Source organism: Plectropomus leopardus, chromosome 7 (genome assembly GCF_008729295.1).
Source record: "Plectropomus leopardus isolate mb chromosome 7, YSFRI_Pleo_2.0, whole genome shotgun sequence".
In the NCBI taxonomy this organism is placed as follows: Eukaryota; Metazoa; Chordata; class Actinopteri; order Perciformes; family Serranidae; genus Plectropomus; species Plectropomus leopardus.
In genome coordinates this window covers 2,438,151-2,456,066 of record NC_056469.1, presented here as the reverse complement: position 1 = coordinate 2,456,066, position 17,916 = coordinate 2,438,151, and the positions used below count along the sequence as shown (strand labels likewise).

The following is a 17,916-nucleotide window of genomic DNA, read 5'->3' as shown; positions in this document are numbered from 1 at the left end:
TTAATCAATGTACAAATGTACCACATGACTGGTTTGCAGAAATGGTATTAAACAAACTTTATATCTTAGCAATTTAGGCTGTAAGAAAATAAAACCTTAAAAAAAAAATCTGTGTCAAAAATAACCATGGGACAGTTAAAATGGCAAAGCTTTTTTTTTTTTTTAACCATCCGCCATAGCTAGTGATCCTATCCAAAAAGGCCTTTCTTTATTTCTTGTATCTTGTTAGTAAGCTAATCACTTAAACTTTAAATGCAGGACTTATTTGACTTTTGGGTCAAATAAGTCATAACTCACTGCTGCTCCAAACATACTGTCTCCTTTGCTGTTTTCGAAGGCTTGAACTAAACACGTTACAAAACGTAAAGACGACAGCGTGACTTTTGAAGGAGCTAAGCTAGCAGTTTCTTCCTGCTAGCCTAATACTTTCTGGACCTCTATGTCTGAAATCTATATCAGTCTTCTTATCTGAATGTGAGTAAGATGGCAAGATGGATTTGTACACTCCAGTGTACAGTAAATACTTAATGGTAAAGAGTTTTAGATGGCCGGAAATATTAGCGTCTACTCTCTTAATGCTTGGTTCAAAGAAAGAGCAGAGCCAAAGCAAAAGAGGCAGTGTGTTGTTTTTTTTTTTTCCTCCGGAGAAGATGTGTTAAAATATGTTTCAGAAAATTTGTCTAGCTAATTTAAGCCAAGTTAAATCTATCAGAAAACTGATTTTGGACATAATTTCCAACTAAATCACATGCCTCATAGGCTTTCAGTGGAGCATTTCTTTGTCATCTCCGTGCTAGTCTGTCAGATTTCCATGATTACCATGGTTGTCCCCTTCCTCCTCCGCCTCCTGCTCCTTTCTCTCCTCTCCTGCCCCCCCTCTCCCTCAGCTCCTCCTCTGCTTCCTTCTCCCGCTCCTCCTCCTCCCGCTCCTCCTCCTCCTGCTGCTTTTTCCTCTCTTCCTGCCTGCTGCTGAGGCTGCCGCAGACTAACCTGGCTCTCGGGGTGCGGGGACCACCAGCTGTGTGTGAGGAACCCATCTCATCAACCCAGCACACACACACTTGCATGCATATGGATGCACACACACATGCACACGTAGACATGTCTGTGCTCAAAGGAAAACTCGGATGATTCAGGTGCTTGATCTCGTTTACATTGCGGTTCGAGAGATTTTCAGCGCTGCAAAGATTTCTCAGAGGAGAAAGAGACACATTTTGTGGTTACCTCCTGGAATCTGTGTTCCATATAAGCATTCACCTGACATATGTTATCACAGACCAATGAGGCTGCCCTATCCCAAAGGTTCCTCGAAAGGAGACTGAGAAATGAAGCTGTCTTTTGCCCAAATGTTGAACATTATTTGCGGATCTATATCACCAGACAGGGATCTTACAATTGGACAGTTCTGCAAAACAGTTGGTCATGTTCAATGAGGTTAATACATTTTACTATTTTTTTTTTTTGTAACTGACATAATATATGGTCAAGACAGCCATAGTATGGTTAATTTTAAAGATCATAGTTGTGGTTGAATAAAAAACAGAAATGAATTACAGATCTGTGACAGGAAGCACAATCTGGCTTCTGCATCAAAGTCAGACATGCTTCACGCCCAACCCCAACCCTATCTCAAAATCCACACTGTAACCTCACTACATAGGGTCTGACACTTCCTGAATTGGCATTATATTTTGGAATTTAATTTAGATAAGGAGATGCAAAATCATCCAATGCTGCTGAAAGTTTTAAGATACTGGGCTGCATTATTCCTGAGAAATCTAAGTCAAAATTTATTTGCCATTACTATCATTGCCAGCTATTAGTAACAGCTCACATGACATGATCCATTCAACGACCACTTCTGTGGGGTTAATTTGGCAATGTATGACTTTTTGGGCCAAAAAGAATCAGCTGATTTCATTATTAAATATGTTTCTAAAAACATAACAGAGATGAAGTTGCAGAATTTTGATTTATATTCGATCAGCACTGCCTAGTTTTACCATTTTATCAGACTTCGGTCCAAGTTAAAGAGACAGAGCGAGACAGAGAGAGGGGCGTTTAGGTCTCTCTGCATTGTACTCTTTGTGTCCAGGTTGGTGGGTAATACTAAAATGCAGAGATACAACCTGTGGTTCCAGCAACAGCCCGAGTGCCAGCAAAACACTGACAAATGATGTAAATTACGTCATTGGGCAGTTTTTTTTCCAGGGTAGAAGGAGGTATATCAAGGCATTGGTTAAATGAAGGAAAGTTTCCCACAGTTCATCTACACATGCTACCCACATTGTTTTAATACAAAGCTGGTTTAAAATCAGTGAAATACCCTAAAAAGTTTTCTTTTTACTATCCATTTTTCAGTGGCTAAATTGATATAAATCAATTGTGAAGGTGGAAAGAATTTGCAGCTTTTAGTTTGGTAGTCTATGAGTAACTTGACATCACATCCTTTTCAAGGAAAACAAAACCAAAGCAAGACAGTGGAATATGGTGTTATGATGTGGATCTTCAGATACCCAAATAGCAATTTCAATTCAGCCAGTTTAGCACAAACTCCCTGCTGGACTAGCAAACTCTCTGTTGCTGCCGTTACACAGATTAGATCCACCATGCTGTGAACCCCAGCGATGGAGTTTGTGCCTGCTTAATTTGAAAGACAGCTGCGACTGAAGCTCCGGCTCTGAAGCTTTAGTTTGCCGTCTTCCAGGAAAATAGTCTCCTAGCGGCGGCAGGTGAAAGAGAGGGAGTTCTGGGTAGCTCAACAAAAATCACAATAAATTGTAATGTGTAATACTTGTAGAATTTCTATAATTACAAATTGAAATATGTATCATATTGGCATGGTGGTACTGAATCAGGAGATAAATATATCCAACAAGTTCTTACCCAAAGTCGTCACACCTTGCCTCTTTGCAATGGATTTCTGCGTCTTCATGTTACGCTTTAGGTATCCTGCATCTATCGGTGATGTTCCAGGAGGCTGTTACCGTGATGGCAACACATGCACATGGTAGGATGAAGCTGCACGTGGTTATGTTTAGATAGCAATAGCACATGGCAACAAACAAACACACATGCTGGCACAGGTGGTTAGGATCAGGGGAAGCAGGCACAAAAAAACATCATATCCAGACAGGGAATGAACACTGGATTCCCTCATGAAAGTCTAGGGTTTGTTGGATGACCCATCGCCCCTCCTGCCCACCCAAGGCACCCTCGTGCTCTTTATATTACGTTATCAACAGCATTTCAACCTGATGCCATTTTGTGACGTATCATGCACAAGTAACAGGTCTGTCCGGCTGCGCTCTTAAGTAAAATACCCATCAATGTATCAGGCTGGCACAGCAGGGGCTGTCCAGGAACGTATAAAAATGACAAAACTGGTTCTGTCTGGCCATGTTCTCAACTGATGCTGCCCAGGGGTGTATTATGCGGACACAAAAGGCCTTTTGCATCAGGATTGTACACCTTAAACTCCGTCAGAGCAGCAGTATTTGGCGAGTTCAGAATGTGAAGGGGCTGGTATATCGTCCCAGACTTTTACAGCCTAATTTATGTTGCTACATCTGATATTTCTGGACAGAAATGATGGATTTGAAGTGCGCAAGCCTTTACTGTCGACATGGCTGAAATCTCTTTAAGTGTTTTTTTCAGCTGTTAAAATGTAAAAAATAATAAAAAATGTGCATGCACCAATACACAGAATTTGACATAAGAACAACAATAAAAACACAGATCATCCACTCAGCAAAGCACAGGTTGCACCGCAAAAGCGGCTGACAGCTCAGAGGAGCCCACAGATTAGACAAACCCTCAAAGCAACAAACAATTTAGTGCCCACCGGGAGCCAGAGACGCAGAGTAAACGGAGGATTACAGCGCAGCCATGCCCCATCCCATCTGCATCACAGCTTCACATCTGTTCCTCCTCCATTCAAGCTAAACGGAGCCGGTTAGTTCACTCTCACAGGTGACCTTTATGTGTTAAATGCAGAGACCAGCAGTTCTCATTTTAAACTGACACTATTACCTGCTTAACATAATATAAATAATACAAATATATTAAATAATATATAAATAAACATAATAGTCCATGGATCATCTATGTCTGATTACTTTTGGGTTATTGCACCTATAAACTCCCAACAGAATGAGATTAAACCAATGATATCTGCCTGGAAATGTCTTCCAGACACACACTTTTATTGACCATCATTCATTTGTATCAGATCAGGCTCGTGTAAATAATAGCATGGACTCAATGCGACTTTTTCCTCTGAATGTCTGCTCCCAGTGTTAGATTTACGACCTCTCCCTTTCCTCAAAGCAGGCCGGCCCTTCCTCTGAGCGATCCCACATTGCTGCTGCTGATTGTCGAGCGTCATAAAAACTCAGTAATCCAATGACCCTAAGCAGCCACCATCAATCCAGTGTGCCAGCAGCAGGCAGCCGTGATGGCGATATATCCCCTGAGTGCGAGCAGAGTGAGCCCAGTGTTCCCCAAAGCCTGCAGCTACACAGCTTTTACTGGTGAAAACACTGCCATGCCATTTAATTTTACAGAGGGGGTAAAATCGATAGGTTTGAAAAGCTTGCTGTGTTTCAGAGTGGCTCAGACAATCAGCAGGTACATTGGTGAGACATAGTTGCAGACATTTTGTTTGTTTGCTGCAGGTGTAACATATCCAAAATATATGCACTATACAGTAGATGCCAAACAGTAGAGATGGCAATTTGATATTTAAGGCATTATTGCACAATGAAAAAGGAGCTAAAGGTATCATTTAAATCCGAACAAATGACAGATCCAAATGTGACGACACAAATCAGACGCTACTACTTCACACCTCACTATTACTCTCAAAGCTCCACTAATCCTTGCATTAAAAATGGATAATTGGTAATATGAAAGGTGTTGCATGTAATGATGAGCTCAACTTAAGCTCGTTGTTTTTTTTATATTCTGGCTCACAAAATTCACTCCAACAACATCAGGCAACTGTTTTTAATGAAAAAAAAATCTGAATTAACTATCTTAAAACTAGATGGTTAACATAAGTTACCGTTAAAAAATGTTTTCCTTGTATGTTTCTGCAAACCATGGATATGTTACATTTGTATATTATTATTTTTTCCATCCACGCTGTAAAAACAGCAATAAGCTGCTACAAAATACTCAAGTTTATTGGCTAAAAAGCCTCTGAAAAGAACAAATAAACAAAAAAAACCCAGCAATAACTGCTGAAAAAAATAAGACATAATGGAGCATTTGACAACTAAAATGCTGTATACTGCAGTTTTCTCCACAGTTGGTGGAGACCAAATCAGAGATAAAAGGATAGTAAATATTGGACTTATATTCACAAAGTTGACACAAACTCAACATGAATGCTAAAGTTGCCCGTCTGCACAAATTGCACCAAAACGTATTAAGTTATTAAACAAAAAACCTTCATAAAATGAAAACACTGAATTTCATTACTTTGTTTTGAACCTTTTGTGGGCCAAAAAAAAAAAAAAAATTATTGTAGCTTAACCTCGATTTCTTCCAATACATCATGTAAACAAAACAAATTCTGGTTAACATATAAACTGTAACCAGCAGCATCTATGTCTCACCAGTGATGTTGCTACTGCCATCATGGTTTCCAAATTTATATTATACTGAGTAACTGTTTAGTTTGTGTATTATTTAATGGCACAGCTCTGAATTAAATCATCATTTAAAAAAAAAAAAGCATTATTTGTCCATTCCTTAGTTTCCTGCTAAGGCTGTCAGTGTTAATGTGTGAATTGCATTGCATCAGCATTGCAGTTTTTTTGTTGTTATTTGTTTCCTAATCAAGACGACCTGGTAAGAATTGCTTTACCTGGTTAATATGGACTTCATTACTGTGTTTTAATGCAAAAAAAAATGAATTAATGTGATTAAATATGCCAATAATCATGATTAACTATAGACATTCTGCAATTAATCACAATTGTAAAAACATTTTTTTGACAGGCCTAGTTTCTACACATTACATGACTATTTCTTGCATTATGAATGGTGAAAAAAATAGCAATGTGGAATGACTTACTTTAAGCGTGCAAAAAAAAAAAAACACTTTCATGCCAAAATTGGTGTATTGATGATAAAGTTCATGCAAGTGAATATAACTGCATGTAAACATTATAGAACTTAAACTACTTGGAAAATAAAGCAGCAGCTTCAAAAAGTTTAAAAAACCTTGAAAACAATCATGATAGGTTTTTGTTTATGCTTTTAGTAAAATGTATTATCAGCAAAACCTAACTGTAAACAAACAGACAAAACTGATGAAACTGATGAAATGTAGCACAAATAATGCATGCTACCTCTCACTTGGTTGGTTGGAAGGTGGAGGCATGATGCAACTGATGCAATCGTTTGCATTCAGCCAATCAGGGCAAGAAAGTTAGTGAAATGTTGGTCTAAAACAATGGCAGCCAATCAAGAGTGGTGATGTTTATAAACTGTAATTTTACAGGATTAGTAAATACTTTACCTGCAAAAACAGACATGCTGTGATACCTTCAGTTTTGAAGAAAACTTTTTGTTGTTGTTGTTTTTTCACATTTCATTTTTTCAAGTAAAATTGTACATGTATTGATTTATTGATTGATTGGGGCATTTGTTAATGAACTCACACAGCTTGGTCAATATGCAAGTCTCATTAATCCAGTGGTATGCTTCCTACTTCACAAACAAAAGCATTTTCACTAAAGAAATAAAGTAGTACTGGAGTCTGGCTTTGTAGAGAAAGCATATATAAATTTCACCCTCAGTTCAGTTTTAAATACTAATATTTATGCAAAAATACATGTGTTTGGGCAAAAAAACATTTGTTTATTATATAGTTTTGCTTTTGGTAAACTTCCCTAATCAACCAATAAAACAACATGTTCACCATTTCGATAAGGGCATGCCACATAAACAAAGTTTTCTTAGATATTCAAGGCAACATGGCATGACCAATTGATTTAAAATGGTCATTTCGTGGGTCAAATATTCTTTAAAATGCTTTAATAACTCGTCCAAATGAGTAGTACTTGACATTATAGAAATGTTTCTATATTCTGCTGCATTTCCACCATTGCATTTACTACAAATGCCATTATTTGTGGTCACAGAGGTAAATTATGAGTAAGGATAGTAAGTGCCTGAATTAGCCTCTGGGTGATTATAATACGCACTGGAATAAGTCTCACCCTATCACATTCACTGTGTCTCCTTTCCATTAGTATGTAAATATAATAAGCATCAGTATACGCTCGGTCACTGTGCTAATGATGGCTTTCAAATACAACTGAACACTTTGTTCGTCGCAACAAACTGTTTTTAACTGGGAGCAGACACGCAGTGGCTCTCCTTGTAGCATCTCCAGGAACAGAACTGTTCAGCTCCCAGCTGCTGGTGTTGTTTCACACAGTATTTGCAGATGCCACAGTAGCTTATGAGAAAAGAGGCGAGAATGTGAAGAAGCAGCAGTTTAATTGGGCATGCAGCGACAAGGAGTTTCAGTCTGATGAGATACAATGTGCATCAATAAGTGATGATGTTCTATGGGCCTGTAAAACCCACCGTGCTCACTGAGATTGTGTTTACGCACATGTGGAGACGCCTGTGGGGTTTGTGTTTGTGCATAGATTTTGTTCTGCGCAATCCTGGACGACTGAGATTCAGCTGATGTTTTGGAGTGGATGTTTGTGTGAATCACTGCCACAAAGCACACTGTTCAAGTTTACTAACCCGGGTTAATGGAAAAGCCCTATATATTACATCCATGTTTGGCCTAATCTTCATTTCATTTCAAGGAGCAAGGTTTAAGGAGAAAAAAATAAGTCTTAGGAATCTGCTGTGTAGATAGTCTTTGTTGATTCCCCAGTTTTCTGAAGTGCAGTGGCAAGAGATGAACTATTTTTAGCAGACAAGCTACTGTAGTCTGTTAGCCATCCATCATGTGAGTGAGAATGTTGTTACACTGACAGCTGCTGGTTGTGATTCACTTCCTTGATGAACAGAATGAACAGCTTGAGTGATAATGTAAGCAGCGTGTCCACTGAATCTGAAACTATGAGGAGGCCCGTTCTCAGCCAGAAGTTCATTTGACTTGGCATGAATTATGGATATGACCCTACTATCCCTAGTTTTATGCTCACATTGGATGAATCCATGCAGAATGTCCAATGCTAACATTGACCAATGAAGTAGTGTAACGTAGAGGACAGACCCATTCGACTTTGGAGACCTGGAGACCACAATTTGTGTCTGTCTTATCGCAATCCATGAATGAATATATCCAAACCTTAATGTTTCCCTAACCCTCAGCAACCTAGTCATTCAGTTATATGACCACAATCTCTTAACACTTCCTTATGTGGTGGTTGCATGTATTGTCTAGTAATTATATGTTGTTACTATGGATATTCAAGTCAAGTCAAGTCAATTTTATTTATAAAGCCCATTACCACAAATCACAATTAGCCTCAGAGGGCTTTACAGCATACGACATCCCTCTGTCCTTAGACCCTCACATCAACCAAGGAAAAACTCCCCCAAAAAAACCCTATAACAGGTGGAAAAATGGAAGGAACCTCATGAAGAGCAATGCAGGAGGGATCCCCCTTTCAGGACGGACAGACGTGCAATAGATGTCATAAAAAAAATGATTAAATTAAATTAAAAAACAAAGTCTGCATCGATAGGGAGGAGGTCAGGGTGGTGGATGGGTCACATACACCGGACTTTCAACCAAGAGACCGCTGTTCATGTCCCACGTGAAACTTTAAGTCAACGTTGACTTCTTGGCTTACGTCCTTTCGGTTAATGTTATGTTACGTGACATAAAAAAACATAGTTATTTCAACTGCAAGCACAGTCTTTTTCTACACCTAACCAAGTAGTAAAACTCAATCTGCTGCCACCGTGTAATTTGGTGTAAAAAGGTCTTGGTCATTTCATGTCTCTGAGAGATCATGTAGCCCAAACCGTGACTGAAACATATAAGTAAGTAGGTAAGTAAGTTAGACGTTAAGTAGGTAGTAATATGGTAAGTAAATACGTAAGTTGGTTGGTCTGTAGATAGATTGATAGATAGATAGTTAAATAGATAGATAGATAGAAAGATGTGCTTAAGGAATTATTTTCCACTGAAAGTGCAGACACAGGTGCAGCTAGTATGGAAAGAGGGAATTTTCTAAATAGTGGCAGTGCATGTTCAAATACCTTGTCATAAACGTATGCCTGGGTTTTGCACATTAATTTACTATCCCTGCTTTTGTCTGGTTATACAGTGGGCTTCTCAATGGAAAGACATTTAAAAGGAAGAATCCTATAGAGGCCAAACTCACCATTTGCACAGGAGGTTTTACTAAAACTACACACTGGCAAGCAAGTTCTAAACGTTGTAACACTGACAGTGACAATAACTTTTTCTATAGACGACCATGTCAGCTAAAAATAAGTTAATACACTGCTAAAAACATAATGCTAGCCAGATGCTCCTGTCTGTAATCAACTTAATGAGAAAACATTTTAATTAATATCTGAAAAGCTGGAAAATGCTCATGCTATACATACCTGCAGAGCACTCTGCACTGAAAGTGTCTCAGAAGTTTTCCAACAATATTCACTTGTTGTTTTTGATTGTTTTTCTGTATAATTTGGGAGCAATTTCCGCCCTTATAAGACAGATGACAGTAGAGGGATCAGTATGATATGTAACATAGGTCCTCAACTGGATGGTGATTTGGTAATTGTTGTGGTTAGGCAAAGCTCTTGGTTAAGCTTAAGCAAAGAAGGCTTTTGATAATTTTTTCAATACATAACCGCCATGCACCTCCAACACCTTCCTATGATTTCTGTGAGATTTAACAACATTGCACATGGTGGACTGGAAAAAAGCACTTTGCCAATAAACATAATCACAGCAGAAAACCATCAAAAGGAATATGGAAACCACTTGGATAATAATAATTCTTCTTGCAAAGAATCTAACATAAGCCCAGGCCACTGTCCACACATTCATACTACATTTCCCAGTTCACTGTGCTCCCTCTCAGCTCTTCTTTTTCTCTGTCAGTCAGTCTTTAACCTGTGCATTTTTTTCTCAACACTGCTCAGCCTCACATACTAACTGAAACATTTGTGTGTGCGACCAACAGCGTGTGCTGACAGGCAGAGATCATACCACCAGGTTAAAAGCAGACAGGAGGCTGAATGCACACAGTCCTGACTAGCTGTAGCTACCTTGTGTTGTTCTGGCTCTAATTTAACCATTTCATTGTACGTTTTTAACACTGGTCGGACACTCGGGGCCAAACAGCTGGCTGGAGAATTCTCCCAGTGCTCCTGAAGAAGGTTGCCAGATGCTGTAGGTCAGACTGTTGTTTGTATACATATTTTATTTCTATAACATTGTTTTTGAGAATCAGTTTAAGGGTTGCACCATATGTGGATACAGTTAATAATTCAATTATTTATGAAGCTTTGAATTACTTACATAATCATGTCATTCGTATCCAGGCAGGCTCTATACAGTGACAGTGTTTGGCACCGTGTCTGGATGTTCAGCTACAGTTGTGATAATCACAGTATGTGGGTATAGCTGCAGTTGGCAATATTTAAAAGAAAATCTGTAGAAAACCAGCTGTTAAGTTATAACGTGGAGGTGAAACACAAGTGTTGTATCCCCACTGGGGATTTAGCTTGTTTTTCCAAAGTGATTTATCATATTCTATGCGGAGATTTCTCCTCAGTGTTCTCACAGCTCACCACAGTGATTTAACACATTTGATGCAGAATTCTGATTAGTACTCACCACTTTAGCAGCCAGCTAGATTTACTGTGATCCAAAAGACTCCTGAATTGCAGCAAGTCAGCAAGCCATCCAGAGAAATTTGCATTCAGGGTGTATTTTGCCAATTTTCAACCAGCTTTGTATCATAACATCGTGGGTAGTACATGTAAATGAACTTAAACTTCCCTTGCTTGCGCCTAGATCTCCATGTTCATTGCCAGAAAAAAAAAATCCAGCCATCATCCAATAGATTTTTGCTGGCTCATAGTGTTCGTACTCAAACTTTAGATGGTACTTACCCTGAAACACAAACAGTAGAAAAACATATCGAGAGAGACTTCCCCCAAATTCTCAAACTTAGACCAAACTCAGATCAAATGGTAAAACTAGGCAGTGCTGATTAACTAAAATTTTCACAGAAACATATTTGTTTGTACTGTTTGGCTGTCATAAGAGAGTTTGTGGACAGCAAGTGGGCGCCACACTGTTTCCTGTACTATGAAAAATGGAGGTGATGAAAACTGAAATCAAATGGTAAAACCAAGCAGTGCTGATCAAATATAAATCAAGATTCTGTCACTGAGGTGCTTTTCTCTCACTTCAAATGTTGCCAGAAATATATTTTAGTTTACTGTTTATCTGTAATTTGAGATTGTTTGCTTTTGTTACCAATTGTTTATTACCTGATTTTGCAAATCACATTACATCACTCACCAACAGGAGCATTTATTTATCTGGTGTGTCACAGTAATCCTCATAGTTTTAGGTATTTTGCCTCTTGACCAAAGGCAAATGCCCCAGATGTTTTCCTCTGTTTTCTCTGATCATGTAGTATCAGTGTCCAAAGTATGTCTTTCTACTGAGGACAGACCAGTTTGGTGAAAGGACAATCTTTTAAAATGTAAAATATGTCTTTAAACAACATTAGATCTTTTGCCTCTCAAATATTGGCATTGTTAACATAAACATGTGGTTTGACTGCTGGAGAATGAGGACAGAATGAGGAGAACTACAGCAGCATCAGTTGTTTTAGCGAATGCCTTAAACTATATGTTTACACATAGACTCGACTCTGACCTGTGACCCTTTACTAGCTTTAACTGTCCTATAAATGATAAAGGCAAAAGCCAAAAAATGATCTGTAACAGTAGCTACAGGAACAATTGCCAATCTAGTGGCGGTGAAATTTAAATGGCTACAGCTGCAGTCCTTGAGGTACCACCAACCTCCTCCTGGCAAAGTACGGCCGAAATACACCACTGCTGCCAAAAGACATGCATCAAAACAGCCGCCCCTGTTATTGAAGCGAAAGGCAAACCAACCTTTGAGCAGCACCTCAGGCAGCAGCCGAAGCACCAAATTTATCTTCACTAGCGAACAGCCTGCCATGGACTCAAACTAACACAGTCTGATTTGTCCAAGCGGCAAAAAATTGTCTTCCTACATGGGCCCCAATGCTTTGCACTGGTTACACCAGCAATACTATCACTAATGAAGACGTAGGCAAGAAAGTGTATACACCAATATACGTAAAGAACAATTTTTAACAATAATTACTGCTGAAATTTACAGGACATATCAGACTGATAGTGTACAACACAGTATTGCCAGATGTACGATTTATAAATCCAAAACTGCCACAATGTCAGATAATTTGACCATTGTGATACTGACAGTAAGCACTTAGTTTAGTTTACATGTCTCATTTTAAATCATTCCGTGCCTCCTACATCTGTGTTTACACATCATTTCTCACATGATCTCCTAACAGCCAATCGTGTTTGGTGTAGACCATGAAGACATACACTTTCGTTGAGCATGTGTTGCCTTAGTTTGTTTTTGTAAACACTCAGCTGCCGTCAGCATGTTGGGAAAAAAAAAAAAAAAAAAAACATGTTGTCAGCTGTGGGCTGAGCCATTTAGACTGAGAAATAGCTTCTCTCTAAGGCAGTGGGTATGGGTAGATTTGTAGATGTGTCAAAAAGTCATTTATAAATACTTTCTCGTGATTGTGACGATGTTTAAAAAAAACCAAAAAAAACCCCTGATAATTTTAAGCCCGTGGTAGGATAGTTTAACATCTCCAATCTGGCAACACTGGTGCAACAGCACAGAGGTTTGAAGATTAAAATGTACAACATCATGCAGTGCATCAAACTCTGTATGCATAAAAAGCCCCGCATGAGCACCAATAACCACAAATTCACCACTGATGTATTCTGACACTGTGTTGAGTAATTCCATGTCTTTACACTCTGCTACACAGCCTATGGACCTGCACCTCCCTCCATCCTACTTCCCTCTGCTCCCATCCAGCATTTCCTCCATTCCCAGCCTGCTACACTGTATATTCCACCATTTTCCCCTATGGCAGCTCTGTGGTTGTGGGTAGTTATGGGGTGGGAGGCTACAAAACGAGGCAGCCCACAGGGAGAACAGGCTTGTTCACTTGCCCATGATATTTGGACAGGGGAAGCAGTCTGAAACTCATACTGTTCTCATTTTTCCCCCTTATTTCCCTCTGCAGAGGTCCTTCTGCAGTGCCATGGTGGACGAACTGCGGGTTTCCCTCAAGTGCCAGCGCCGGCTCAAACACAAGCCCCAGCCGCCCGTCATGGTGAAAACGGAGGAGGTCATCAACATGCACACCTTCAACGACCGCAGACTGCCAGGGAAAGAGACCATGGCCTAAACTGGGAATCCCAATCACTTTTTCAGCCTCTCGCCTGCAGTGAAGAGGTGTGCAGAGACACTGGGGAAATGGGTGGGGGGAAATGGTAAGATGGGGGTTGTACTAGTTAACAGTTGGGTTATTTCGGAGGTAGCGCAGAGGTGGTTGGGAATACACTGACAACATGTCATTCTTGTTTCTTTATAAATAGCTAGGGATAAGAGATTCAACAATATTTCCTGTGGAAATAACGAAACCTGGGTGAAATTTCAGCGAGTTACCTCAGTACTCTTACCACCTCGGCAAGGCGCAAAACAGGGCGCCAAGATTTTCACCACCCAGGAGTCGAAGACGTTGGGGTCTGGAGATAAATTTAAGCTGGGACAGAGGTGGTCCCTTAAAAGAGTAGACAAAACAGAATTGGACCTATCATCTTTAGCTGCTGCTCGGTCAGTCTTTCACTGCACAGCTCCAAAGAGGCTGATCAAGCGGCATCAGGAGCATCTCAGAGATTATAAAGAGATGCTAACTCGGGAGAGAAGCTTGCAAAGGATTGCTTATTTTCAAAAAGTTGTGAATAGAATGAACACACGGGCTCTCCACTCTCTCGGATTGAACCCTGAAGCTCCCAAAATGTACAGAGAGGCATTGCATAGTCACATATGATATTGATTGACACAAAAACGGATATACTGTATATCATCCATCAGGCAATAAGTGATATAATTTATTTGTGTTTCAGAGTACTAACACTTTTAGTCTTTAATGTAGGGGGAGGGGAGGGGGGTATTATGGTGAAGTACAAGCAGAGAATGCAGGGGGAGGGGCAACATGTAGTGAGCTGTTGATGTCCATGTATCAGCCAGTAGTCTCTCAAAGAGGATCCTATGGAGGTACACACTCTTACTGTCAAAAAGGATGAACCTTGGAATGGTGTGGGCACGGCTCACCAGTCATGTCTAAATTCATAGCAATCACACGACACACAAACTCTATTTATTCAAAGTATTTATTGTTTTTATTTATGAAACTCCTTATTTATTATACAGACTGAATTTTCACTACTGCCGTAATTACACCTCACTTCGACTCTGTATGGGTAAACACTGTTTCTTTCCATTTGCTCAGTGTCAAGTCTCCAGTTTCATTTCCTGTGGCTTCTCTTTTTTTTCTCGTTCTTTGGCAGTTAAAAGCTCCACATTTACTTGTGCAAATGCAATTTCTATGACAAAGTGTTTTTGTACGAAGAGAATCAAAAATTTTGTAATGATTTTTATCGACACGAAACGCACCATGAGGAGTGTCATCCGCGGCAGAGGGGTGGGACTCCAGGGGCCGGTAGTTCAGGAGGCTTTCCTAGACAGAGCCAACACACACATGCACACACACACAAACACATGCAGAAACACACACACATACACCAGAGAGTGCAGGGTGCACCCATCCTCCATGGAGCAGATTCACACCAATAAGTACGAGTAGTACAAAGAATCCTGGTAAGCATCAGTGACTTAATGTTGTTTTGGAGATGAAGAAAAAAGTGAACTATTTTTATCATGTAAAGGAATCATATTTAAAGAAAGGTATTTTTACTTCACGTGAAAGAAGAGTAATAATAATAACTGGTTAGAGCAAATATATAGTGTACACACACAGGAAGGGAGGAAGACTGCTGATGATGCTTATCATTCTACACCCCCGATTACTGATAGACTGCTAGAATCCAGTGCTGAGCAATCGTGTGTAAATGGTTTTAAAATGGAAAAAAGATGTATTAAAAAAAATAATGAACACTTAACTAATTTTGAACTTGTTGTGAAAACAAAATGGAGTGCACACAGTTTACCCTTTGAAGTTGATGCACAAGTTTAAAGAAAATAAAAAAGTATTCACAACTTTCACCTCAACTGCTTCGTTATTGAATGTAAGCGTGTGAATGAAGTGCTGCGAGAACAGAGTGGCATGACAACACTAGGTGGGTTTTAATTACAGATTTGTGGAAAAATGAAGCTAAATTAAGTCAAATGTTGATAAAACACAATTGTGAGATGACTGCGTTTCCATTAAGTGATGTTCTGCGACTTCTCTGGCGATAACGTTCCAAGAAGTACGGTGATGAATGTTCAAAACATTAGGAGCTTTAGTTCTAATGCAGCCACTTATTAAAGCCAATCTAATAACGCTGAAATTTCTTTGTCTTGAAGAAGAGTTAAGAAGATCTCAGTCTCTTCTTCCGTCCACACATATGTTTTGTCCAATGTCACGTGACTTTGTTGTTGTTGTTGTTCTTCTTCTTCACCTCCTTCTTATTTGGATTAAATGACAGTTGGCATCCATAAAGTCACATTACGGCAACCTGGTGTTGCACATCATATGATCTATGATCATATGAAAAGTGAAGAAAAAAGGGTTTCTTTTGGAGTTTTGCAAAATATGACTTTATCAAATTGCCTGAAGTACCACCTCATGTAAAAACTATTTTGCTATGAATGGGACTTTTTTCAAAATTAACGTTTTTCCATTTGACGTATTTTATATTTGTATTTTCAGTGTATGCAATTTGAGGGTTAATGGAAGCCTGGCAAGTCTCTTTGTTCTGTTTCTCTGATTGTCAAATATTGCCACAGATGGGTTTACATTAAAGTTAGTTAAACAAATCCTATAATCACTGTTAGTATCACAGCGTCGGGGCATGACAAAGCATTAGCACTGATGACCTGTGAATGAGAACTGGCTGCCATGTCAGTCCGTTCTCCCTATTGATCATTCTAAATCGTATAGCTGTGCAGGCCCATAAGTTCAACAACTTAATCACATAGTTATGGCCTCAACAATTCTTCGAACATTTCCCATCATGCCAAAAAAAAATAAGGTCCATAAATATTTGGCCTCTATAGCCTGTGTGATAAATGGGGCCAATTTGAGCAGTCATCCTCAGGCTCCAATGGGACTTGTTGTTTTCACTGATAATTTACTGTCTAATAATTGAGTTGTGATGAGTCACAAATAGGCCCCAAGTGTGATACCTGTTAGTTGTTACCCTTTTTAGCAACTCACCTGGGTATGGGGGTCTATATTTGGGCTGTGTTTTTCTCTCTGCATCTGATACTGTTAACAATTTCTATAAAATCAATAAGGCTTAATCTTTCAAAAAAAAAAAGAAAAATCAAATGCAGCTTTGAGATCTTTTTAATAAAGAAAACATCAGCTTTGTAAGTCCTTTCACATTAAGTAATGGGCTGCTGTTTGTTTCCCTCTTAAATAACCCAGTTAAGCAGCAGCAGGCCCAAATGAGCAATCATTCTCAACAACTATGGGCATCCTTTTGTTTTTATTGACAGTATGTGGGCTAATTATCGGGTCAAGGAGGACGAGACATGGGCCCCAAGTGGGACATCTAGTAGACGTGTATACAGATTTAAATAATTAGCTTGTAGCCAAAATTATTACACAAATAAATGGACACAAAAAGGCCCCATGTTGGCTTTAGCATGATTGCTTATATCGCTCCCAGTAAAATCCCCTTTTTATGTCTCACATGGAGTCTGTTAAAGGCAGTTTGGTGCATTCTTATTTATGTTTGAGTTTATTTTTAATTTTACAAAATGATGCTGGCAAACAAATCTAATGATCGTACATGGTTGAACTAATAATTCGGACATACTTCTAATGATCCGTGGGCTGCACTGTAAATTATAACCCTTTGAAACCTCAAATTACATCACTTTTCTTTGTCTTTCAGATGCCTTTTACAAGTATTTAAACCTTTGACACAAGCAAAGTTCTTTTTTCTTTTCTTCATGAGCAACTTGGACAGAACTGTTTAACCAATTGCTAGAAATGAAAAGATTAAGAAGTATCAGAATTATATATTTAAAATTATATTACAGAAGTTTTTGGGTCCTTTGTTTAAGCTGCTCATTCCTTCGTCAGATGTTTTTGAAAGAAATCACACCTATTTGCTCAGGTTTCAAAGGGTTAAAGAAAAAAGTCAGTGATGATGTCCATTCCATTCTTGCATCTATTTTGTTATGTTTTGTCTATTTTTGTTATATGCATCACATAAATGGATCACAAATTATGTCACAATACTTTAATTCAAAAAAAAAATTTCTAAAGACCTGTAAAACCAAACATGTTATATAATAATATATATTATATGTGTTGTAGATATGGACCTGAGCAATTATTATCCAGACTAGAAAGAAAAATGATATCGTAACATTAAAGGAGAGGGTGTTTCATGAGGTTAAACAAACTTGGGCAGATGAGATTTGGAGAAAGTAAAACGATCACTTTGTGCTCAGATTAGAGCAGCTATACTGCCACTCCATATTGAAACTGGTAGGTACGGAGGTTTGAAAGAAGAAAGTTGAATTTGCCCAATGTGTGACCTTAAAGGGACATGAGGAAAGAAGCATTG

General features: G+C 38.9%; 1 protein-coding gene across 1 annotated transcript in view; it reads left to right on the top strand.

Moving 5' to 3' along the window:
• Positions 1 to 13,514, top strand: part of grik2 (glutamate receptor, ionotropic, kainate 2) — a 342,742-nt gene extending 329,228 nt beyond the window's left edge. Inside the window, exon 16 of the mRNA XM_042489444.1 lies at positions 13,350 to 13,514. Coding sequence (XP_042345378.1) covers positions 13,350 to 13,514 — 165 coding nt within the window. The remainder of the gene's footprint in view (positions 1 to 13,349) is intronic.
• Positions 13,515 to 17,916: the final 4,402 nt, after the last annotated feature.